At 40.1% G+C, this 27,023-nt stretch overlaps 1 protein-coding gene across 10 annotated transcripts in view; it reads left to right on the top strand.

The window, feature by feature from the left end:
* Window positions 1-27,023, top strand: part of CRPPA (CDP-L-ribitol pyrophosphorylase A) — a 364,997-nt gene that overhangs the window by 85,347 nt on the left and 252,627 nt on the right. For all 10 annotated transcript variants that reach the window (XM_055589905.1, XM_055589898.1, XM_055589903.1 and 7 more), the window contains one exon: window positions 24,077-24,181. In XM_055589905.1, coding sequence (XP_055445880.1) covers window positions 24,077-24,181 — 105 coding nt within the window. The remainder of the gene's footprint in view (window positions 1-24,076; window positions 24,182-27,023) is intronic.

Genomic DNA, 27,023 nt, shown 5'->3' with positions numbered 1-27,023 from the left:
GGATTTCCTTCTTTGATAGCTACATATGTTTCCTACTCTTGATATTTTCACAGTGAAACCTAATCAGAGCTGTTTCTTTTCCTGTAATTTTTTTTTTTTTGTTACTTCATCTAGGCCTTCATATGTTGGATGTCTGTTTAATATCATGATAATCCTTTTGGAAAGAGAATATGCTTTCGCTTACATTGAGTAATAGGGAATAGATGTCAGCATTCAGGAAATAATTATTACTCCAGGAGGGAGTGTAGTTTTTTCCGAGGCCTGAGAGCTGGAGTTGGGTATGAGTCGTGTGCTTTGTCCTTCATGGTATCCCTTGAAATTTCTTTTTTTATTCCCCCAGCACCTCTTAAAACATATCCCGATCTTGCAAAAAGGTGTTACTATGCTATGCTTTTTGAGCATCAAGACTAAATATTTTCATAGTAGATTTCAGACAGACTGTCACTTACCTGTTACCAAGTTCACTATATATTCTCAAAATATGGTTCAAAAAGGAGGGCCATTCCTTTTGATGTTGGCTGTATGGTTGATGTATTCCATTGTACAGATTTACTTTAAGGTTAAAGATGGAATTTTTTGAATGTTTGGTGCATGGAAGAAGAGTTTTCAGTTTGATGGTAATGAACTGAGTCTCTGGAGACTTCACATGTGTTGTGAAAGGGGTACCCGTGTTGCATCCTCACAGAGATGAGTCAGTCTTGTACTTGTCATGGTATGGGCAAGGCTTTTGGGCAGTTCACCATATTTACAAGTAATTATCAGTGATGCTGGTAGTCATGAAATCTTTCAGAAGGATTTTGAGAGAATTGTCTCTGTCAGGAACTTTTATCGACACTAGAACTTTCCAATGTCCATGGAAGGTTCCTGATTAAATCTTGAGTTTGTAAGGAAGAGAGATTCAAAGTTTTCCAAGAAAGATACATAAGTGATTGGGAAAAGATAATTGGTAACTGGCAAGCTATTGAGACCCCAAGTTATTTTTAGGGGTTTTGGTGCCTTGTGATTAATCCACTTTCTTTCACCATCTGCTAAATTTATGATTTCTCTTTTCCTGTAACTTCAGATTTAGTTGTCGTACCTCTCGAGCTCCAAGAAGAATGCATGTGGTAGTAGATTTGACTTCCTTTCTCAACTGGCAAATTCTTTGGTTATGTACTACTACAAATTTCTGGGATACAGAACCTCCATCAGCCAATTCATCCAGATCATAAGCTACTGGTCATCTGATTGATTGGCTACTCTGGGGGTAGGTCCCAACAGTAGACCAGTCAGGAGGCTCTATGAAGCGGGTTTGGGAAGAGAGGGGTATGACAGGAAAAATGAAACAAGGTTGATGCTTTCTTGGTCGGGACTGTAGATCAGACATTTCCTTAAAAAAAAAAGGAGCTGGGAGGGGAATGAGATGAGGGCATGTCAAGCATCTAATAATTTAAAAATTCAGCTACAGTATCTCAATGATGCCTAAATTAGGGAAACAGAAGCAAATAAATTCAGGTGAAGCTGGAAAATCCTACATTGTTTCAGGCACTTCGTTGTGATAAAAATGAGAAGGATGAAATTAAAATCTTGTGCTTTTTATAACTCAGTTGTTACATCATTGGATGGATTACATAGTGATAGGATAATGAGGGTAGTGAATGTGTAGAGCAGAGTGTCCATTGTCTCTGGGCCTTGTGAATAGCAGTGCAACATGTATTTGCCTCCATCTGTACTAGCGGTGGCAAGAGCTGGTGTAATTCATTTTGAACACAGGGTCTGAGTCCATCAAAGGCTGGTGCACTGAGTGAGGTGTGGCACAGAGGAGTTGGTGTTTGCCAGTGGCGTGCTCTGCTGGTCTATGCTGAAGTCCATAGAAAGTGCCAAAAAGGAGCAGGAAAGTGACCTCCCTCTTGGGCTGTGTTTTTACTCACTTGTTCTATGCTTGTTGACAACAAACAAAATGATCCCCATTCCTTATTGCTAAGGAGATCTATTAAATTTCTTAGTATAGGATGTTACCTATTACAGAAGTATTGCAACCCAGCTGTTCCTGGTTAACGTCCCAGTGTCCCTACACAATCCTATTAAGTAGTTACTCACTGGGCTGCAACGGGGCTATGGTTTCATCCTGCCCAGGAACCTCAGCCTAGCTCTCTGATGGTGAGAGAGGGACCTGTAGGCCTCAGTCCAGTCTCTCATCAGTAAGTGTGTGTGAGGGGGGGTGGGCGTGGTTATTCGTGTGCTCATATGCTGTACTTTGGGGCCATTCTTCTTTGCACTGAGGGTGTATGCTGGCTGGACAGCTCTGCTCCATTCTTGCACCTTTGTTTGACCAGCAGTCTGTCCAGGCATGGTCTTCTCATGGAGTTGGAAGAGGTATAAAAGGATGGGAACACATGAGGTTTCTTAAAGCCTAGACTTGCCACTGGCACACTGTCATTGCTGTCTCCTATTGGACAGGGCAAATCACACGTCCAAATCTGCAGTCAGTTACCTTCTCCCACCCCTAAGATCCTTAGTAGCTACCAGCTATCTGTTTTCGCCTCCTTTTGAATTTGCTTTTCTAAAATGTCACATAAACGGGAATTATAATCTGTAGTCTTTTTTTTTTTAATTTTATTTTATTTTTAAATTTTACATAATTGTATTAGTCTTTTGTGTTTGGCTTCTTAGGCTAAAGCATGATGATGGTGAGATTCATCCATGTTGTTGCACAGATCAGTCCATCGTTCATTTTATTGCTGAGTACCTTTTTGTTGTTAGTTTTAGCCTCAATGGCCTAGTTTTGAGGCAGATTTAATTCCTGTTCTCTTAGCTATGACTTTTCATGATTGAAAGATGTAGGTTAGGCTGTAGAGAATAGCTTTTAGGAGCCACAGTTCAGTTCAGTCACTTAGTCGTGTCCAGCTCTTTGTGACCCCATGGACTGCAGCACTCCAGGCCTCTCTGCCCATCACCAACTCTCAAGAGTTTACTCAGACTCATGTCCATTGAGTTGGTGATGCCATCCAACCATCTCATTCTCTGTCGTCCCCTTCTCCTCCCACCTTCAATCTTTCCCAGAATCAGGGTCTTTTCAAATGAGTCAGTTCTTCACATCAGGTGGCCAAAGTATTGGAGTTTCAGCTTTATCATCAGTGCTTCCAATGAATATTCAGGACTGATTTTCCTTTAGGATGGACTGATTGGATCTTCTTTCAGTCCAAGGGACACTCAAGAGTCTTCTCCAGCACCACAGTTCAAAAGCATCAATTCTTTGGTGCTCATCTTTCTTTATAGTCCAACTCTCATGACTACTGGAAAAACCATAGCTTTGACTAGACAGACCTTTGTTGGCAAAGTAATGTCTCTGCTTTTCAATATGCTGTCTAGGTTGGTCATAACTTTTCTTGCAAGGAGCAAGGGTCTTTTAATTTCCTGGCTGCAGTCACCATCTACAGTGATTTTGGAGCCCCCCAAAATAAAGTCTCTGACTGTTTCTACTGTTTCTCCATCTATTTGCCATGAAGTGATGGGACAGGATGCCATGATCTTAGTTTTCTGAATGTTGAGTTTTAAGCCAGCTTTTTCACTCTCCTCTTTCACTTTCATCAAGAAGCTCTTAGTTCTTTGTTTTCTGCCATAAGGGTGGTGTCATTTGCATATCTGAGGTTATTGATATTTCTCCCAGCAATCTTGGTTCCAGCTTGTGCTTTGTCCAGCCCAGCATTTCGCATGATGTACTCTGCATGTAAGTTAAATAAGCAGGGTGACAATATATAGCCTTGATGTACTCCTTTCCCTATTTGGAACCAGTCTGTTGTTCCATGTCCATTTCTAACTGTTGTTTCCTGACCTGCATACAGGTTTCTCAGGAGACAGGTCAGGTGGTCTGGTATTCCCATTTTTTAAGAATTTTCCAGAGTTTGTTGTGGTCCACACAGTCAAAGGCTTTGGCATAGTCAGTAAAGCAGAAGTATATGTTTTTCTGGAACTCTCTGGCTTTTTCAATGATCAGGCAGATGTTGGAAATTTGATCTCTGGTTCCTCTGCCTTTTCTAAAACCAGCTTGAACATCTGGAAGTTCACAGTTAATGTGCTGCTGAAGCCTGGCTTGGAGAATTTTGAGCATTACTTTACTAGTGTGTGAGATGAGTGCAATTGTGTGGTAGTTTGAGCATTCTTTGGCATTGTCTTTCTTTCTAGGAGCCACAGAGTTTCCTAGAAAACTTGGAAACAGTTTCACAGTGTTTAAGTGAAAAGTTGATGCTGGTGGAACTAGATTGTAAAGTGAGACTTGGAAGAAATATTTGAAAACATCACATGAAGTATGCGAACCAGGGAGAAGACTGAAGGTACTGAAATTAGTCTAAGGAGTGGGTCAACAAAAGGTATTGGGCAAGTTGTTGAGAAGGTGGGATAATTTTAAAACTGTGGTTTCAGAGGAGATAATGAGATATTTTTTGACTGGGGTTTACAGTATATTGTTACAGTTTTAATACACTAAACTCAGGTTAAATTTGTGCAACTTGTATCAGTGAAGGGAAAGTAAAACTAATATCATGAAGTCATTGGTGCTTTTCTACATTTCTCCCAGCCTGTGAACACACACATTTGGTTTCCTTACATTTGATTTGCTTGTATAATTTCCCCCAGCCTCCTTCATCCTTCTCAGTGCTTTTAGAGAAGGGTGCCTGGTAAATTTTCCACTGATATTTGCTTAGTATATGGGTAGTGAAGTGAAAGTTGCCCAGTCATGTCCGACTCTTTGCAACCGCATGAACTATACAGTCCGTGGAATTCTCCAGGCCAGAATACTGGAGTGGGTAGCCTTTCCCTTCTCCAGGGGATCTTCCCAACCCAGGGATCAAATCCAGGTCTCCTGCATTGGAGGCAGGTTCTTTACCAGTTGAGCCACAAGGGAAGCCCAAGAATACTGGAGTGGGTAGCCTATTCCTTCTCCAGTGGATCTTCCCAACCCAGAAATAGAGCCAGGGTCTTCTGAATTGCAGGTGGATTCTTTACCAACTTAGCTATGGTATCTGGGTAGATATTCCCCAAGTTTTCTAATTATTCTTTATCTGTTTCTCTCATAAGTGTTGGACATTTCCAACTTCTTTTGTGTATTCCTACTAGTTGTCCTACAGGGAACTTAAACTGATGCCTTGAATCTGATCAACAGACCTCTTCTCTTTTTCTGCACCTTCCAATTGGGGTAATAGCATCTCCAACCTTATTGATGCTGAAATAGCTTCTGGCTCCAGTCCTTCCCTTCTCTATTCCTAGATTTATTTCAGATCTTCATGATCTCTTGATGAGATTACAACAGCAGCCATCTAACAGTTCTCCCTGCATGAATTTAAAGTTGCCTTATCTTTGAGGTTGGATATTGATTTAGTGTTTCAGTTTTTCCCTTAGAAGTTGACACTGAGGCTGGATAATGCATGTGTGATATGTCTACTCAATGGGTTTCTGGGTGGCATCTCAGTTTCTTAATTTGATAACTTTGATCATTTTATTTTTCAAAGAAGTTACGTAAGAGTAAAATATTCTAGCAAACTTCATAGTTTTTAATAAAGCTTGACAACATTTGATTGTGAAGGTCAACAGAAATAGCTAAAAACAGATATAAAATTGCCACTGAAATTCACGTTTCCATGTTGTTTTCATCTCTAATTATCTGGATGCAGCAAAAAAAGTATCACCTTCTAGGTAATAATTAACTGATATATATGGGCGGTGTTTGTCTATAAGCTCGGTAGTACTGGCAAAAAAAATCTGAATAAAGTGATAGTATTTTTAAAACTGGTGTTTGAAAGCCTTCTGTAATGTAATTCTATATAAACTCATCTAAAAATTTGTACTAGAAGAAATCCTGTCCTTAGCCAGGTCATTACACTTTGTTTCCTAAAGACTGAGGACTGCATCCATGTTATCAACCTCATATGGACTTAGTCTGAGTTGTTTATTTACTCATAACAATGATTGGATGTATTGTAAGAACAAAGCTTCTTGGACAACTGTCTCTCCTGTAGTTCTAAAATACGTTGCATAATTCAAACAATGTAAATGTATGCAAAAGCTTCAAGTCTGATTTTTCAGATGATAAATTGAATGCAGGTGTTCATTATTTACCTCATTGTAAGATGGCCTATTTTGTTTCTACTTGAAACATTGTGAGTAGGATTCTGTAATGGCAGAGTGAGAAACTTGTGCATGCATGCCTTTGGTTTAGTATTTCTCCAGTGCATATATTCTTTCTTGGGCAAGTGTCCCAGGCTGCTTTGCAGAAATAAAACTGCAAGTGATGCTGAAGCTGGAAAAATAGATACATGATTGGATTATTTGTAACCATGACCCATTACATGATCACTGTAAAACAATAGTCCCTTACTTTTTTGTGTTACAAAAGCTCTGACACTTGTTGAATCCCTCCCCAGAAAAATAACTGCATTATACACAAAATAATATTTTTAGAGGTTTTTCCAGTCCCTCTGAGTCCTTTTCATTTACCTCATGTTAACAACTCTACCACATTCTCATATGTTTTTGATGGAAATGTAAATTGAAGTGATCTCAGTGGGTGACAATTTAGAATTACTTACCTAATTAGAATGCACATATTCCTGTTTCAGGGTAAAGATAACCAACGGAACATGGATCTAGTTTTGTTTACTAACAAAACCTCATTAAAGTCCCTTAGCAAGGGACTAAAAACAATGTGAACCCACAGGAATAAGGAGAATGAGAAGTGGTGATGGCCAACAAATAACTAGAAAGAAAGTGAATGAATAGTAACTGACAGCAATGAATCTGAGAAGGCTGAATTAGCAGGGAATTGTAGGGAAAGCTAAGAATTAAAATTGACTACAATAGAATTGCTCTAAAGTTCAGAAACTAGCAGCCCCAGGTACCCCTAGACAGAGGATGAGCTGGTTGGATGGCATCACTGACTCAGTGGACATGAGTTTGAGCAAACTCTAGGAGAATAGTGAAGGGTAGGGAAGCCTGGTGTGCTGCAGTCCATGGGGTCACAAAGAATCAGACATGACTTAACAACTGAACAACAACAACCCATAGACCTGAGTGAAGTGGACAAAATTAGGGGACTTTAGTGGAATGTAAAAACTACTAAAAAGTAGTCTGATCTCTAGATCAACTTCTCTACTCTATGACCCTGCTCATCCCCATTACAGAAGCAGGTGGGGAGGAAGAGCTCCCTCCGTCCGGAAGAGAACACTGGTTGAAGGAAGGAGTGCCTTGCCCCAAACAATGACTAACAGACCATGTGCATCCTGCCTACTTGATGGGGGAAGCCCTTGGCGTATTCTCCCACTCAGCAGCAAATATCTTGGTGGCTTGGTTTTCTCTCCTGGCTGGACATTGGAAATGTTTTATTTGAATAATGTGTTTAGTCTAAGAATAAAGACCTAAAAGTACTAACCTCAGAGATTCCCTGGTAATCATCTCAACCCCATCACCCTGTAGTGAAGCTCATGGTTTACAAACCCCACTCCTGCACTCATTGCTGAATAGGTTTACCATCCCACTTGAAGAATGCACTTACCATGGAAGATAGAGACCAAAACAAAGAGAAAAGCATACCATGAGAAAACAGTGAATATGCAGAGAAAGGAAAACTCTTAAAAAGTTAATATCATTACAGAGGTAAAACTTCATTGCAAACATGAACCAAGATCAGAATGCTCAAACAAATTAATGTTCAGAGGATAAAAACAAGATCTGGAGTTAAAATCTGAGGGTCTTTCCCCCAAATATTAAAAGATGAAATACAGTGAAGAAGATTAGAAGTCCAATAAAAAAAAGTAAGCATTCAATGACAAAACTTTCCCAAAGAGAAAATTGAGAGGAAGAAATATCAAAGAAATAATGCAACAAAAAGTATTTTTAAAGCTTACCTCTTGCAGTCCTTTTCTCAGAAAGCTACTAGAGGATGTGTACAGAGAGTTATTCAAAAAAATTACATGGACGTTGGAAATTCATGGCAGGAGAAAGATGAAGAGTATCCCCAGGATGATGGTGTAGGGTGTTCTCAGGATGATGGTGTAGGGTGTTCTCAGGATGATGGCTGAGTGTCACTGTCACCAGTCTCTGCTGAAAAAGGTCAGAAGACTCCAAGGGTGACTGCTTCAGGAATACAAAGTTGGTGAATACCTTACCTGTCTGAATATCTTCAGAGTAGATCTAGACAAATAGTTATTTGCTGTTGAATGACTCATAGGTATATTGAAAACTAAACAGTTGAAACAAAAGAGAAGTTATAACTCCAGGAAAAACAAAGACTGGTGCAGGAAAGGAATTTCAGTGTATAACTTAGCTATGAGTAATGATGAAATAGTCGCTAATGTAAGCACTCGATGTAACCAAAAATTAAGATACTGAAGGCATGGGAAATAGGAAGTATTGGTGTGTATTATGATGCAGGGAGGAGAGGAGGCAAAATTCTTCTATATCTGAGGGCTAACTCAGAAAATAGAGCTGTATGTTCTTTAGAGAGATGGTGTGATAGTAAACTATTTCAGTTCAGGCCTGACAGTATTCTGCTTTTTTCTATGTCCTCCTGGTAAGTGAAGTCTTTCTCTGTTCCTTGATTCTGGATTGAGCCTGCTAGCTTGCTTTGGGATTTTTGCAGAGGAGATGTAGATAGAGGCATAAATGTGCCTCTGCTGTTGGGTTTGCCCCCTGTTGCATCTGTTGCCCTAAGGAAGGCACAGTCTGGTCGCTGTCCCTCCAGTGTGATCTGTAGTGTGTGACCCACGGATCAGAAGTGCCACAGCCGACCCACAGTCCTGCAGGTTCCAGCACAGTCAGCCTCAGCCGTCCCACAGCTGTGTGTGAGAAAAAAGTCGATTGCTGTGTGCTACTGAGATTTGTATATTTGTTAATCCCTGGTGGCTCAGATGATAAAGAATCTGCCTGCAGTGCAGGAGACCTGTGTTCGATCCCTTGGTAAGGAAGATCCCCTGGAGGAGGTGATGACAACCCACTTCAGTATTCTTGCCTGGAGAATCCCCATGGACAGAGGAGCCTGGCGGGCTACAGTCCATGTGGTCACAATGAGTTGGACTAAGCACAGGACACAGTTGACTTGTTACACATGGAAATGAATATTAGAGGCTTCAGCTTAAAGAAGGAAAAGTGATTGCCTGTGGTGAAGACAAAGTAGAGCAAAGGGAGTGAGGTTGACTTTTTCATAACAAATCTTGTAGAGATAGTTGGTTCTTTGAATTATATACTTTGATAACTGAAATCTATGAACTAAAAATTTAGAAAACAAAACAGATGACATGATTTTGTACTTGGAGTTTGTAGAGAAAATCTAGTGGATGGACAAATGATCAAGGCAGTCGGGGTGCTAGTAATAAAATTTTCTATGTCTTCAACCATAGTCTTCTGGTTGATGAAGGACAGTCTAGAAAAATGAGCATTAACTAGTCAAGAACCAGTGGAGGTTTTACAGGATTGGATGCCTCATTCAGGGTCGCTGGGAGAGGAGAGTAAGAGAAATGATGGTTGGGAGTTCCAGTCAGATTGGATTATGAAATGAAAAGTTTCAGAGGAGTCTCAGCTGAAGGTAAAAATAAAGTTCTCCACAACAGAAATTAGTTGTTCAAGTTAAAATAAAGTCTAGCAAGGAAATGGCTAGAATATTTAAAGTTTGTGCACATGGACCTTGGATTCAGCCAGTATAATGTTGGTAATTTGAGTAAAATGGAAGACTGATCCCACATGTCTGAAATGGCAGAGCCTATGAAGTAGTGACAGACAGCAGTATTATGAAGACTGGAAGATTTGTCAAGATGGCGTGCATTTTGGAGGGACAGAGAGTTTGCACAGAAAGAGAGGTGCAAAGGTCTGGAATGTTAATCCTGCCTGCGAGGCCTGAAGTAGTGGTGGTTGGGAAAATCAGGAGAAAGCACTTGAGAGTGATGGTGAGAAATGGGTGTTCTTTCATATCAAGGAGGTGAAGACTCTATAAGTAATGAATTTGCAGCAAAACAGGATGGTACAGGGGAAAGGGCAGCAGAGGAGGTGGTTAACTATAGGATGATGGTCTGTGGAGACTGACTGAACAGCGCAAGAGGTATATTGCAAGCTATTTGACAGTAGTGACTTAACTACTACATAGAAAAGATGGAAAAAGAATATACACATAACAAAAGCTACCAACTATATGTGATTTATAGAATGAAACAAAATGAGAAGAGGCCATGTTTGTCATTGTCACAAGTGAGAATAAAATTATACTTTAAACCTTTTTTTTTTTTTTTGATTTTATCTTTATTCTTCCAATTTCACTGCCAGTGTGTCTTCCATTTTTCTTAATGGAAACTAAGTGTGAGGAAAGTAGAAGGAAAAGGTTGTACACAATTTCAGAGTTACCCCCAGAATCACTACACAAAACATAGAACTCTATATAGCCATTAGATATTACTGAATAGCTATTACTTATTCCAGTTTTCTTGCCTGAAGAATTCTGTTGGCAGAGAAGCCTGGCAGGTTATAGTCCATGGGGTTACAAAGAGTCGGACACGACTGAATGACTAACACTTTCAGTTTCACTTTCAAACCTTAATTTGTTTCACTTTCAAACCTAAATACGTACTGTGCTTAGTCACTCAGTCGTGTCTGACTCTTTGCGACCCTGTGGACTGTAACCCACCAGGTTCCTCTGTCCATGGGGATTCTCAGGAAAGATTATTGGAGTGGGTTGCCATGCTCTCCTCCAGCACGTGGCAAGGATAAAAATTAAATCTTCATGTTAACCTTGTCCCTTAGTCTTTCTTCTCAGAGGCAAACAGGTTCTCCTGAGACCTTCTGAAGGGATGCAAATTCATTCCTGACCTTTTATTTTCTATCTGTAGGCATCCATTCTGTGGAACTACAGTTCCCTCTGTTACCTGTTTTGTCACTCTGCCTCCTGCACAGCAATCACCTTGAGACTGTTCCTCCCTACTCTCCTAGCAATTCTCTTTTTTCCTCACCTATTAGAATATCTTGCTTCCTGCATCCTATGTCTTCCCTTTTGTCACTGTGCTCCCCAAGTTTGTGGAGCACCATCTCCTGAGAAAGAGTACGTGGGGAACTTCTGCTTTCCCAGGTGTGTAAGGAACTTAGAAATGATCACCCTATCCTAACAGTACAAAGCTAAACAAACTGAAAAATAAAAAATGTGTCTTAAATCTAACAGAGAAGTGAGATAACAGGACAGATTGGTGTCCTGAGACAGGCAAACACAGTGGAGTAGGAAATGGCAACCCACTCCAGTATTCTTGTCTGGAAAATCCCATGGACACAGGAACCAGGCGGGCTACAGCCCATAGGGTTGCAAAAAGACACAAGTGAAGTGACTCAGCACTCACACTCACGGTGGTTCTATGTTCAGATTCTGAGAAACCTCCTTATTGTTTTCCACAGTAGCTATACCAATTTACATCCCTATCTACAACATACAAAGGTTCTCTTTTTGCTACATCCTTGCCAGCAGTTTGTAATTTGTGATCTTTTTGATGATAGCTATTCTGACAAGTGTGAGGTGATACCTCATTCTGGTTTTGTTTTGCATTTCTCTACTCAGCAATGCTGAGCATCTTTCCTGTGCCTGTTGATTACCTATAGGTTTTGTTTGGAAAAATGTCTCTCCAGGTCTTCAGCCTATTTTTTTTAAATTGAGTTGTTTGAATTTTTGATGGTTTATATGAGCTGGTTATATATTTTGGGTATTAACCTTTTATCAGTCACATTGTTTGCAGGTATTTTCTCCCATTCAGGAGGTTGTCATTTAATTTTGTCAAAAGTTTCCTTTGCTGTGCAAAAGCTTTTAAGTTTAAGTAGGTCCAGTTTATTTGTTTTTGTTTCCTTGCATTAGGAAGTAGAGCAAAACAAACAAACAAACAAACAAAAAAAACCAAACCCAGAAGCTTTCACAATTTATGTGAAAGAGTGTTCCTATGTTTTCTTCTAGAGGTTTTTTGGTTTCTGGTCTTACATTTAAGACTTTAATACATTTTGAGTTTGTTTTTGTACATGGTATAAGGAAATGTTCTAGTTTTATTCATCTACATGTAGCTGACTAGTTTTCCCAGCACGACTAGTTGCAGAGACTGTGTTTTCTCCGTTGTATATTATTGTCTTCTTTGGCATCAATTAAATTGTGGTGACAGCCTATCACTATCATTATTTCTGGGCTCTTTATTCTGTTCTTTTAAACTAGGTGTTTTCATGCCAGTACCATATTGGTTTTTTTTCCTTTCTTTTTTTACCATAGCTGTGTAATATAGTTTGAAATCAGGGTGTATGATACCTCCAGCATTGCCCTTCTTTCTCAACGTTGTTTTGGCTATTCAGGGTCTTTTGTGTTCCCATAGGAGTTTTAAAATTATTTGTTCTTTCTTTGAAAAATGGCATTGGTATTTTAATAGGGATTGCATTGAACCTGAGATTTTGATACTCCACATCATCACCAACTCTGGATATTGTCAGTGTTCTGGATTTCAGCCATTCTAATAGATGTATAGTGATATCTCATTGTTCTTTTAATTCACATTTTCATACAGAATTCATTGCTGGTGATAATGCAAAATGGCACATCCACTTGGGAAGACAATTTGACAGTTTCTTACAAAACTAAACATACTCTTAGCTCTGTATTTACTGAAATAAGTGGAAAGTTTGTATCTATACAAAAGCCTACACTTCAATATTTGTACCTGCTTTATTCATAGTCACCAGACCTTCGGAGCAACCAAGATTTCCTTATACACACATACACTGTGGTACTTCCAGATAATGAAATATTATCTAGTGCTAAAAAATAATTCAAGTCATGAAAGACATGGAAGCACTTTTAATATATATTACCAAGTGAAATAGACCAGTCTGAGCAGACCACATACTATTTGACTCCAGATATGTGACTTCTGGAAAAGACAAAACTATCGGTGCAGGAAAAAGTTAATTAGTTGCATGGAATTGGGAGAACAGAGGAGGATGAATAGGAGAACAAAGAATTTTTAGTGCAGTGAAGATATCCTATATGTTACCATTATGGTGGATACATACCACTATACACTTGTTACAATGTGTAGAATGTGAAACACTAAGAGTGAACCCTAATGTAAACTGTTGACTTCAGGTAGGAGCGACTTCCCTTTCACTTTTCACTTTCATGCATCGGAGAAGGAAAGGGCAACCCACTCCAGTGTTCTTGCCTGGAGAATCCCAGGGACGGGGGAGCCTGGTGGGCTGCCGTCTATGGGGTCGCACAGAGTCGGACACGCCTGAAGCGACTTAGTATGTAGGTTCAGTGCACCGCTCTGGTGTGAGATTTTGTTAGTGAGGGAGCCTATATATATGTGGGGATGGCAGTAAATGGGAACTAGCTGTACTTTCTGCTCAATTTTGCTCTGAACCTAAAACTCTTAAAAAAAAGGAGCCTGTTAAGAAACCTAGATTGAAAAAGTACATAGGAACTAAAATTCTACTGAGACTTTCAGTGTTTCTGTAAGTCCATATTCTGCCATCAGACAGGAGATATAGCTTTTATGATTTTATATTGACAATCACTATCTTCTAAATTATGAAGAAACTCTTCCACTATTTATCTGATTTTCATTGTTGGCTGTTAAGTAGTCTTGTCCAGTTTGGATTCCTGCTTCTTTACAAGAGACTTTTTGTTTTTGTTAATTGGATTTGGTGTGTTTTCATCTATTGGCATCTATATTCTGTAAGATTGTTTAAATTCGGGGACTCGTTCCTTATTACTGCAATTAAAAATTATTTGGTTGTTTGCTTCTCCAGACCTTTTACGTTCTTCTGATTTTTATTAACATATTGCTCTTTGACTCATTATGTTTTTCTGTTTTCTACCCTTCTGAATATTATCCTTATTTTACGAATATAAACACTATCATTCTGGGACTGTTAAACCTTTGTTGACTGTGTAGTTTCTAGTTTCTCCAAAACATTTTTTGCCATTTTGACCTTATCTTTAATGTTAGTCTTACCTTGCATTTCAGTTATAACTGGCTTTTCTGTTCACGTGTATATGTTGGTAATTGGTTGTACTTTGTAAGTTTTATGGTGGAGGGTGGCTGTTGATTGTGAATTTCATTCTAAGGTGACTGGGCTGGGCAGTAAATAGTGTGCCAAGGGGTTATACCTGAGGATAATATTCAGCTCAGTCCAGTTGCTCAGTTGTGTTCAACTCTTTGTGACCCCATGGACTGTAGCACACCAGGCCTCCCTGTCCATCACCAACTCTCGGAGTCCACTCAAACTCATGACCATTGAGTCTGTGATGCCATCCAACCATCTCATCCTCTGTCCTCCCCTTCTCCTCCTGCCTTCAGTCTTTCCCAGCATCAGAATCTTTTCAAAAGAGTCAGTTCTTCGCATCAAATGGCCAAAGTATTGGAGTTTCAGCTTTATCATCAGTCCTTCCAATGAATATTCAGGACTGATTTCCTTTAGGATGGACTGGTTGGATATCCTTGCAGTCCAAGGGACTCTCAAGAGTCTTCTCCAACACCACAGTTCAGAAGCATCAATTCTTCAGTGCTCAGCTTTCTTTATAGTCCAACTCTCACATCCTTACATGACTACTGGAAAAACCATAGCTTTGACTAGACACACCTTTGTTGGCAAAGTAATGTCTCTGCTTTTTAATATGCTGTCTAGGTTGGTCATAACTTTTCTTGCAAGGAGCAAGGGTCTTTTAATTTCATGGCTGCAGTCACCATCTGCAGTGATTTTGGAGCCCAAGAAAATAAAGTCTGTCACTGTTTCCATTGTTTCCCCATATATTTGCCATGAAGTGTTAGGATCAGATGCCATGATCTTAGTTTTCTGAATGTTGAGCTTTAAGCCAACTTTTTCACTCTCCTCTTTCACTTTCATCAAGAGGCTCTTCAGTTCTTCTTTGCTTTCTGCCATAAGGATGGTATCATTTGCATATCTGAGGTTATTGATAGGAGAATATTATTAATGCTATTTTGAGCTCCAGATTTAGGGAGGCAGAGGATTCTCAGCATCTACATATTTGTGTGTTTTTCATGTGATCAGTGATAATACTATGGCCCCCATGCTGGATAATGTCCACATTTTGTGCAGCTACATTTTAATTAATTTGGTGGTAGTTTAGTCGCTCAGTCTTGTCCGACTCTTTGAGACCCCATGGACTGTAGCCCACCAGGCTCCTCTGTCCATGGGATTCTCCAGGCAAGAATACTGGAGTGTGTTGCCATTGCCTTCTCCAGGGGATCTTCCCAACCCAGGAATTGAACCCAGGTCTCCTGCATTGCAGGAAGATGATTTACCAACTGAACTTACTTGATTAAAATTTAACATCTTGCTGGTTGCTTTATTTTTGTTCCTTTTCTTTTTTCTGTCTGCCTTTGTATTAATTTTTCATTTTATGATTCCCTTTTATTCCTATTGACTTCTTACTCTTACCTTATAAAGCATTTGTCTAGTGATTACCTTGAGTTTAGAATTTGATGAGCACCCAGTTGGGTTGCTAAAGAAAAGTCTGAATGGGGTATTAACTCATGTTGTGTTTGTATTTCCCAGAGGTTCTATATTCTCCTAATTGCCTCTATTCAGTATTTATAGTTTGTTGAAATTTTTAGGAGATTTTATCTTACTGTCTGTATGGGACCTGATGTTTCTTTTGTGTTCTGCTGTAGGTGAGCTGGTGATGGCATCTTCTACTTCTTGGGGGAGGATGCCTTTTCTTAGATTTAGTGCTACTCAGTCATCTTGTGACCTCAGCTCTGATGGTTTCAAGAAAAAGTTCTATTTTTGTAGTTTATCTGCTTTTTTCTTTTGTTCTTGAAATGAGCATCACTTTTGCTAGCTTTTCATATCCTAGGCAGTAGAAATCATCATCCACGTTCTTGAGAAACAAATTCAGATTTTAATTTGTCATAAAGTATGCACTTTTTTGAGGTAACCATAGAAGTAAGGTTTAATGCAAAAACATTACCAAAACCCCATAATTGAAGTGAAAGTTGCTCAGTCGTGTCCAACTCTTTGACACCCCATGGACTACAGTCCATGCAATTCTCTAGGCCAAAATACTGGAGTGGGTAGCCTTTCCCTTCTCCAGGGGATCTTCCCAACCCAGGGATCGAACCCAGATCTTCTGCTTTGCAGGCAGATTCTTTACCATCTGAGGCACTGGGGAAGCCCAAGAATACTGGAGTGGGTAGCCTATCCTTTCAGTGGATCTTCCCAGCCCAGGAATCAAATTGGGGTCTCCTGCATTGCAGGTGGATTCTTTACCAACTGAGCTATCAGGAAAGCCCCCCAACCCCATAAATAGTTGTAAACTTATTCTATACAGTGAATGACAGATTCAGAGTATTTCTGCCAAGATCGCTCAGTTTCTGTTTTGGTGTATGTTTCGGAAGTATCTGATCCGTCATTTCCTTTGTTTCCTACTGGCTCTGTTGATTGGAGTCCTGAAGACTTCTTGCACTTGGTAAACTGTTGCCATTCTTGGTTGGTGCATCACGTGACTGGCAGGAGCACAGCATCAAGTACTTCTCATTCCTGAGATGGGAAGAAAGAAGCTGTTTTTCTCAGAATGCACTTTGTGAGCACTTTTAAGGCTGTTCATGAATATGTTCAGTATTCTGCATCTGGAAAGAGAGGCAGGAAAAGGGTTATTGGTAGTCTTCTTTGGAGTTTAGAGAGAGAGAGAGAAGTGAAAGTCACTCAGTCATGTCCAATTCTTTCCAACCCCGTGGACTGTACAGTCCATGGAATTCTTTAGGACAGAATACTGGAGTGGTTAGCCTTTCCCTTCTCCAGGGGACCTTCCCAACCCAGGGATCAAACCCAGGTCTCATGCATTACAGGCAGATTCTTTACCAGCTGAGCCACCAGGGAAGCCCATCTGAGTGACTTTCACTTCACTTTGGGATTTAACCAAAAATAGTTATTTTAACTGTAGATTGGCCTTACTTGCATACTACTAGATGAGATTGTGCAGATGTTGGAATTATTAATAGAATGTGGAGATTTTGTTGTTGTTGTTTAGGCGCTAAGTCATGTCCAACTTTTTGCCACCTCATGGACTGCAGTACGCCAAGCTTGTCTGTCCTTCACAATCTCCCGAAGTTTGCTTAGATTCATATGCATTGAGTTGGTGATGCTATCTAACCGTCCCATCTTCTACTGCTTCCTTCTTCTTTTGCCTTCAGTCTTTTTCAGCATCAGGGTGTTTTCCAATGAGTGAGCCCTTCGCATCAGTTGGCCAAAGTATTGGAGCATCAGCAACAACCCTTCTGATGAATATTCAGGGTTGATTTCCTTTAGGATTGACTGGTTTGATCTTGCAGTCCAAGGGACTCTCAAGAGTCTTCTACAGTACCACAATTCAAAAACAGCAATTATTTAGTACTTAGCCTTCTTTATGGTCCAACTTTCACATCTGTACATGACTACTGGAAAAGCAATAGCTTTTACTATAAGGACCTTTATTGGCAAAGTGATGTCTCTGCTTTTTAACATGCTGTCTAGGTTTGTCATGTCTTTCCTCCCAAGGAGCAAGCTTCTTTTAATTCCATGGCTGTGGTCACCATCTGCAGTGATTTTGGAGCCCAAGAAAATAAAATGTGTCACTTCTTCCACTTTTCCCCCATCTATTTGCCATGAAGTGATGGGACCAGATGCCGTGATTTAATTTTTTTTGAATGTTGAGTTTCAGGCCAGGTTTTTCACTCTCCTCTTTCAGCCTCATCGAGAGGCTCTTCATTTCCTCTTTGCTTTCTGACATTAGAGTGGTATTATCTGCATATCTGAGGTTGTTGATATTTCTCCTTGCAGTCTTGATTACAGCTTGTGCTTCATCCAACCAAGCATTTCCCATGATGGACTGTGCATATAAGTTAAATAAGCAGGGTGACAATATTCAGCCTTGACGTACTCCTTTTCCTATTTGGAACCAGTCTGTTGTTCCATGTCCAGTTCTAACTGTTGCTTCCTGACCTGCATATAGGTTTCTCAGGAGACAGGTAAAGTTGACTAAAGCATAATTTATTTGTATGTAGCTATAGGTATGACCTAAATCAAATATCTTATGATTATACAGTGGAAGTGACAAATAGATTCAGTGGATTATATGTGATAGACAAAGTGCCTGAAGAACTATGGATGGAGGTTTGGGACATTGTACAAGAGGCAGTGATCAAGACCATCCCCAAGAAAAAGAAATTCAAAAAGGCAAAATGGTTATCTGACGAGGCCTTACAAATAGCTGAGAAAAGAAGGGAAGCTAAAGGCAAAGGAGAAAAGGAAAGACACATCTATTTGAATGCAGAGTTCCAAAGAATAGCAAGGAGAATTAAGAAAGCCTTCCTCAGTGACCAGTGCAAAGAAATAGAGGAAAACAATAGAATGGGAAAGACTCGAGATCGCTTCAAGAAAATTAGAGATACCAAGGGAACATTTCAAGCAAAGATGGGCACAATAAAGGACAGAAATGGTATGGACCTAATAGAAGCAGAAGATATGAGGAAGAGGTGGCAAGAATACACAGGAGAACTATATAAAAATATCTTCATGACCTAGATAAACATGATGGTGTGATCACTCTCGTAGAGCCAGACATCCTGGAATGCAAAGTCAAATGGGCCTTAGGAAGCATCAGTAAGAACAAAGCTATTGGGGGTGATGGAATTACAGTTGAGCTATTTCAGATCCTAAAAGATAGTGCTGTGAAAGTGCTACACTCAATATGCCAGCAAATTTGGAATACTCAGCAGTGGCCACAGGACTGGAAAAAGTCAATTTTCATTCCAGTCCCAAAGAAAGGCAATGCCAAAGAATGTTTAAACTATGGCACAATTGCACTCATCTCATCCACTAGCAAAGTAGTGCTCAAAATTCTCCAAACCAGGCTTCAACAGTACATGAACTGTGAACTTCCAGATGTTCAAGCTGGATTTAGAAAAGGCAGAGGAACTAAAGATCAAATTTCCAACATCCGTTGGAACATTGAAAAAGCAAGAGAGGTCCAGAAAAAACATCTATATCTGCTTTATTGACTATGCGAAACCCTTTGACTGTGTGGATTGCAACAAACTGTGGAAAATTCTTCAAGAGATAGGAATACCAGACCACCTGACCTGCCTCCTGAGAAATCCGTATGCAGGTCAAGACACAACAGAACCAGATATGGAACAACAGACTGGGTCCAAATTGGGAAAGGAGTACATCAAGGCTGTATATTGTCACCCTGCTTATTTAACTTATACGCAGAGTACATCATGAGAAATGCTGGGCTGGATGAAGCACAAACTGGAATCAAGATTGCCGGGAGAAATATCAATAACCTCAGATATGCAGATGACAGCACCCTTATGGCAGAAAGTGAAGAAGAACTAAAAATCCTCTTGATGAAAGTGAAAGAGGAGAGTGAGAAACTTGGCTTAAAACTAAACATTCAGAAAACTAAGATCATGGCATCCAGTTCTATCACGCCATGGCAAATAGATGGGCAAACAATGGAAACAATGACAGACTTTATTTTTGGGGGCTCCAAAATCACTGCAGATGGTGACTGCAGCCATGAAATTAAAAGACCCTTGCTCTTTGGAAGGAAAGTTATGACCAACCTAGACAGCATATTAAAGCAGAGACATTGCTTTGCCAACAAAGGTCTATCTAGTCAAAGCTGTGGTTTTTCCAGTAGTTATGAGAGTTGGACTATAAAGAAAGCTGAGTTCCAAAGATTTGATGGTTTTGAAGTATGGTGTTGGAGAAGACTCTTGAGAGTCCCTTGGACTGCAAGGAGATCCAACCAGTAAATCCTAAAGGAAAATCAGTCCTGAATATTCATTGGAAGGACTGATGTTGAAGCTGAAACGCCAATACTTTGGCCACTTAATGGGGAGAACTGACTCATTGGAAAGGACCCTGATGCTGGGAAAGATTGAAGGCGGGAGGAGAAGGGGATGACAGAGGATGAGATGGTTGGATGACATTACCGACGAATGGACATGAGTTTGAGTAAGCTCTGGGAATTTGTGATGGACAGGGAAGCCTGGCATGTTTCAGTCCATGGGGTCACAAAGACTTTGATATGACTGAGCTACTGAACTGAACTGAAGTGTTGATAATACTATATTAAAGATGAAATTTCTTAGATTTCTTCAATGTCATGTTATATAGTATATTGGACATATCATGACATTTCTTAATAATGTCATGGTATGTTGTTTATAAGAATAGAGGTTTAAACTGAAATAGTTCTGGTTAATTTGGGACTCTATTCACTGGATGGCATCACTGACTCGCTGGATGGCATCACTGACTCGATGGATGTGAATCTGAGTGAACTCTGGGAGTTGGTGATGGACAGGGAGGCCTGGCGTGCTGCGATTCATGGGGTCGCAAAGAGTCGGACACTACTGAGCAACTGAACTGAACTGATATATACTTGCTGGTTATATATTTTTGTCATATTAACTTCACAAATCATTAAAATGTAGGGCTTGTAATTTCCAATAAAATAAAGATTGGCAATGGTTCTAAATGTCATATTCATATTTATTGCCTTCCTGCAGTCTCTCTTATATGGATATGCTCTTGTGTGTGTGTGTTATTTGCTCAGTCATGTCCGACTCTTTGTGACCCCATGGACTGAGTCCGCCAATTTCCTCTGAACATGGGATTCTCCAGGCATGAATACTAGAGTGGGTTCCTTTTTCCTTCTCCAGGGGATTTCCCAAAGTAGAGATTGAACCCTGGTCTCCTGCATTGCAGGCAGATTCTTTACTATCTGAACCACCAGGTAAGTCATGGTTGTGCTGTTGGTAAAATGCAAATCCAGCAGATGTCTGCAGCTTCTCTATCTTTGTTGGGCAGTTTTTGCCTGAAAAGTATTCCTATCCTTGAGTTTTATTCAGTCTTTATTTTATTTAAAAAAATTTTTTATTTATTTATCTGTGCCAAGTCTTAGTTGCAGTATGTGGGATCTATTCCCTGACCAGGGATTGAGCTCAGCGCACCTGCATTGGGAGTGTGGAGTCTTAGCCAGTGAACCACCAGGGAAGTCCCTATTCAGTCTTTAGAAAGAGATGAGAGACCATTTCCTCTAACGGGGCTTCCCTAGTACCCTTACGTAGAATTAAATACTATATTTCCTGGTCTACTTGTAAATATTCTGTTAATGCTCCATCTATCACATTCTGTTACAAAATATTTGTTATAGATCAGCTTCCTCTTTTAAACCTGAGTTCCTTGAGGACACAAAACATGTCTCATTTATCTTTATATGCTGGTACTTAAAAGAAACCTTGGACATGATAGATACCCAGTGACCATTATTTAATTGCATTATGTTGGTCATTTGGATGGTTCTGCCTAAAATGTTAAAAAATATTATTTGTATCTTACTAAATTTGATAGGCGTTCACTTTTTTTTTCTCATAATGGAAGACTGATATAGTACCATGTTCAGAATCAAAATATATTGTCTAAGAAGATCTGTTGTTATTTAAAATATCAATAAGAAAGCTGTGACCTGCCAGTGTTTTGGTATAAATATAAGAGATTTGGGGTTTTATGGATAGGTATATTTGTTAGGTTCATGACATTGTACAGGAGACAGGGATCAAGACCATCCCCATGGGAAAAAAAAATGCAAAAAAGCAAAATGGCTGCCTGGGTAGGCCTTACAGATAGCTGTGAAAAGAAGAGAAGCGAAAAGCAAAGAAAAGGAAAGATATAAGCATCTGAATGCAGACTTCCAAAGAATAGCAAGAAGAGATAGGAAAGCCTTCCTCAGCAATCAATGCAAAGAAATAGAGGAAAACAACAGAATGGGAAAGACTAGAGATCTCTTCAAGAAAATTAGAGATACCAAGGGAACATTTCATGCAAAGATAGGCTCGATAAAGGACAGAAATGGTATGGACCTAACAGAAACAGAAGATATTAAGAAGAGATGGCAAAAACACACAGAACAACTGTACAAAAAAGATCTTCACGACCAAGATAATCATGATGGTGTGATCACTGACCTAGAGCCAGACATCCTGGAATGTGAAGTCAAGTGGGCCTTAGGGAAGCATCACTACGAACAAAGCTAGTGGAGGTGATGGAATTCCAGTTGAGGTATTTCAAATCCTGAAAGATGATGCTGTGAAAGTGCTGCACTCAATATGCCAGCAAATTTGGAATACTCAGCAGTGGCCACAGGACTGGAAAAGGTCAGTTTTCATTCCAATCCCAAAGAAAGGCAATACCAAAGAATGCTCAAACTACTGCACAATTGCACTCATCTCACACACTAGTAAAGTAATGCTCAAAATTCTCCAAGCCAGGCTTCAGCAGTACGTGAACTGTGAACTTCCAGATGTTCAAGCTGGTTTTAGAAAAGGCAGAGGAACCAGAGATCAAATTCCCAACATCTGCCTGATCATTGAAAAAGCCAGAGAGTTCCAGAAAAACATCTATATCTGCTTTATTGACTATGCCAAAGCCTTTGACTGTGTGGATCGCAATAAACTGTGGAAAATTCTGAAAGAGATGGGCATACCAGACCACTGGACCTGTCTCTTGAGAAACCTGTATGCAGGTCAGGAAGCAACAGTTAGAACTGGACATGGAACAACAGACTGGTTCCAAATGGGAAAAGGAGTACGTCAAGGCTGTATATTGTCACCCTGCTTCTTTAACTTGTATGCAGAGTACATCATGAGAAACGCTGGGCTGGAAGAAGCACAAGCTGGAATCAAGATTGCTAGGAGAAATATCAATAACTTTAGATATGCAGATGACACCACCCTTATGGCAGAAAGTGAAGAGGAACTCAAAAGCCTCTTGATGAAAGTGAAAGAGGAGAGTGAAAAAGTTGGCTTAAAGCTCAACATTCAGAAAACAAAGATCATGGCATTCCGTCCCATCACTTCATGGGAAATAGATGGGGAAACAGTGGAAACAGTGTCGGACTTTATTTTTCTGGGCTCCAAAATCACTGCAGATGGTGACTGCAGCCGTGAAATTAAAAGACTCTTACTCCTTGGAAGGAAAGTTTTGACCAACCTCGATAGCATATTCAAAAGCAGAGACAGAACTTTGCCAACAAAGGTCTGTGTAGTCATGGCTATGGTATTTCCAGTAGTCACATATGGAAGTGAGAGTTGGACAGTGAAGAAAGCTGAACACCAAAGAATTGATGCTTTTGAACTGTGGTGTTGGAGAACACTCTTGAGAGACCCTTGGACTGCAAGGAGATCCAATCAGTCCATCCTAAAAGAGATCAGTGCTGGGATTTCTTTGGAAGGAATGATGCTAAAAAGCTGAAACTCTAGTACTTTGGCCACCTCATGTGAAGTGTTGACTCATTGGAAAAGACTCTGATGCTGGGTGGGCTTGGGGGCAGGAGGACAAGGGGACAACAGAGAATGAGATGGCTGGATGGCATCACTGACTCGATGGATATGAGTTTTAGTGAACTCCGGGAGTTGGTGATGGACAGGGTGGCCTGGCGTGCTGCGATTCATGGGGTCGCAAAGAGTCGGACACTACTGAACGACTGAACTGAATATTTGTTAAATTAAGTTCTGATATGGTAATCCTCAGTTATACCTTTAAGCATTTTACAAACATGTTTGGAAATGTAGCTTTTGAGTAAAGGAAATAAAGTATTGTATTTATCTCACACCTCAGCTCAGATGGTAAAGAATCTTCCTGCAAAGTTGGAGACTCAGGTTCAATCTTTGGGTTGGGGAGATCCCTTGGAGAAGGGAATGGCTACCCACTCCAGTATTCTTGCCTGGAGCTTCCAATGGACAGGGGAGCCTGGCGTGCTACAGTCTATGAGGTCTCAAAGAGTCAGAAATGACTGAGCAACTTTCACTGAAACTCTTCAGGAAGTTAAAAACATGATTGCAATATTTCTGTTTTCTATTGGTTTCATTTGTCTTTTAGGGCATGAAGAAGATTAATTTAACTTGATTAATCAGTGGCTAATTAAAGAGTTTGTGAATTCTCTGGGTTCTTTTCTAGATGTAGTTGATTATGAAATTGAAAGATTATTTAATATTATATTTTAACTTCTTAATTCTTTTTTCTTCCTACCCAGTGTAGTGACTATGACTTGGAATTTGGAACTGAGTGTCTGCATTTGGCTCTAAAATACAGTCATATCAAAGCAAAACTTGTGGAAGGATCCCCTGACCTCTGGAAGGTAAGGAAGTTGGTGCTTAGCTCTGTGTTGATGTGTCATTCCTGAAGATATACTCTGCAAGTACTGACACTTTCCAGGTGCTTTAGAAAATAGAGAAGTTTAAAAACATTTGGCTTCATATTGAAACAGTATTTCCAGGAATAAAAGTATGTGTGTACATATACATTAAAGGTGTTAAGAGTCTCAGTGGGTTTTCTGATCCATCGAATTATGGTATCATTTCTGTTGCTCAGTTGCAAGAAAATTCATGTTGGGATAGTTTACTCAAACAGGTCCCATTTAGCCAGTAAGATTGTTTTGTTCACAATTTTTGTGTATGTTCTTGGTGTGTAATGTTTTATTGTGTAGCCTTACTCTCAGCTGGATCGAGGGCGCCACTCTGCTTCTCACAGCAACAACATTTCCTCTCAGTCCCTAGGATGGTAGCTCCAACTTAATGTGTTATTGAAACACATATCTGCAGTAGTTTTGACCCAGTAGGCTTGGTGCCTGGAAGAACTCACCACCTCCAAGAGGCATTGTGCTCTTTCCCGTGGTCAGGCTTGACTGATTTCATGACAGACTTCTTTCTTTAGGAGGAGTGAAGTGGTTGTAGCATTATCATACTGCGTGTTCCTGTTGAGGCTGGAGTGCTTTACAGCGTGACTCTCCTGTGTTTCATTGGGTAGAAATGTGGTAAACTGAACAGTGTATTCTGAAATAGAATTGTAGGGTCATATCATAATTTTGAATAAGTACTGCTCCTTTGGAAATATTGGATGAAATCTTTATAAAGCATCCATCTAAATCTGGCTAGTAAACATTCATCCTAATTCTGAGCTAATATGAATCCAAAAGCATATTTCTTCATTGACATAAAAACAAAAAGAAGCCCTATGTGTTAGGTATTTTGTACAATCATGTGATGGGCCTTGCTACGGGCTAAGATTGTCTCATACTATTTAAATTGTTACAAGGTTACAGGATATTGACATGCCTGATTTATTGCCTGGTAGAGAGAATTAATGCAGTATTATTGCTCTTTTAAGGGTTTCCAAATGTCATTAATCCATTAGGTCAATATTTTATTCTTTTTGTTTATTTCTTTTTTCTATATATGACAGATGGTGATACACATATTCATTGGGAGGATTAGGGTAATTACCAATTAGGTGTTTTGTGAAAGATCCTGACTCACATCACTATGCTATGCTAAGTCACTTTAGTCGTGTCCGACTCTGTGCGACCCCATGGACGGCAGCCCACCAGGCTCCCCCGTCCCTGGGATTCTCCAGGCAAGAACACTGGAGTGGGTTGCCATTTCCTTCTCCAATGCATGAAAGTGAAAGGTGAAAGTGAAGTCGCTCAGGCATGTCTGACTCTTCGAGACCCCATGGACTGCAGCCCACCAGGCTCCTCCGTGCATGGGATTTTCCAGGCAGGAGTGCTGGAGTGGGGTGCCATTGCCTTCTCCGACTCACATCACTACAGATCTGCTAAACTTAATTTACAGGCTATGTTAAAAATAAATAAATGAAACCTCAAGACATTTATTGCTACTAACATATCAACACCCTCTGGCCTCTTTGCTCATTTTTTTGAGGGGGCTCTGTTATTATCTGTTTCTCATGGGTATTCCGAGCCTTCTTTAAATGTGTGAAGCACCCTCAGGTCTTCAGGTACAAAGAGGGCTCTTTGAATCTTCCACTTGAACTCCACAGATATACTTCAGTGTCTTTTGCATTAAATCTCAAATTTCACTGCTTCCACCAGCAACACAGAGCACAGTTTTAGTCCTCACACCTTGGAGCTTGCTTCCGTTGTATGTGAGACAAATGTCAGTGTACTGAGTGGAAGCTGGCCTTTCCAAGTGCTTCTCTTCATTCCCTTGCTGAGTCATTTCACACATGGTGCTGGGGGTTGAATTGTGTCCCACTCCCCCCTAGAAGTGACTCATTAGAAACGACCCTGATGATGGGGAAGACTGAGGGCCGAAGGAGGAGGGGGTGACAGATCATGAGATGGTTGGTGGCATCACTGATTGAGGGGACCTGAGTTTGAGCAAGCTCTGGGAGTTGATGATGGACAGGGAAGCCTGGTGTGCTGCAGTCCCTGGGATTGCAAAGAATTGGACATGACTGAGCAACTGAACTGATAGCCAATAGGAAAATGTAGACAAAAAAAAAAATTCAAATTTTAGGGGAATTTGCCGGCAGTCTTGTGGTTAGGACTCCACACCACTGTCACTGCTGAGGGTGCAGGTTCAACCCCTAATTGAGGAACTAAGATCCTGCAAGCCTTGCAGTGCAGCCAAAAAAAAAAAGAATTTTAGCTGTCTTTCGTTATATAGTTTCTTTTTTTTTTTTTTTTTTTTTTTTTTTCTTTTTTTTTTTTTTTTTTATTTTTAAACTTTACATAACTGTATTAGATTTGCCAAATATCAAAATGAATCCGCCACAGGTATACATGTGTTCCCCATCCTGAACCCTCCTCCCTCCTCCCTCCCCATTCCATCCCTCTGGGTCGTCCCAGTGCACCAGCCCCAAGCATCCAGTATCGTGCATCGAACCTGGACTGGCAACTCATTTCATACATGATATTTTACATGTTTCAATGCCATTCTCCCAAATCTTCCCACCCTCTCCCTCTCCCACAGAGTCCATAAGACTGTTCTATACATCGGTGTCTCTTTTGCTGTCTCGTACATAGGGTTATTGTTACCATCTTTCTAAATTCCATATATATGCGTTAGTATACTGTATTGGTGTTTTTCTTTCTGGCTTACTTCACTCTGTATAATAGGCTCCAGTTTCATCCACCTCATTAGAACTGATTCTTTTTGAATATTAGTATAGTACCCAAG

This window comes from Bubalus kerabau, chromosome 8 (assembly GCF_029407905.1).
Source record: "Bubalus kerabau isolate K-KA32 ecotype Philippines breed swamp buffalo chromosome 8, PCC_UOA_SB_1v2, whole genome shotgun sequence".
Classification (NCBI taxonomy): domain Eukaryota; kingdom Metazoa; phylum Chordata; class Mammalia; order Artiodactyla; family Bovidae; genus Bubalus; species Bubalus kerabau.
This window is presented reverse-complemented; position numbering and strand designations above follow the sequence as displayed.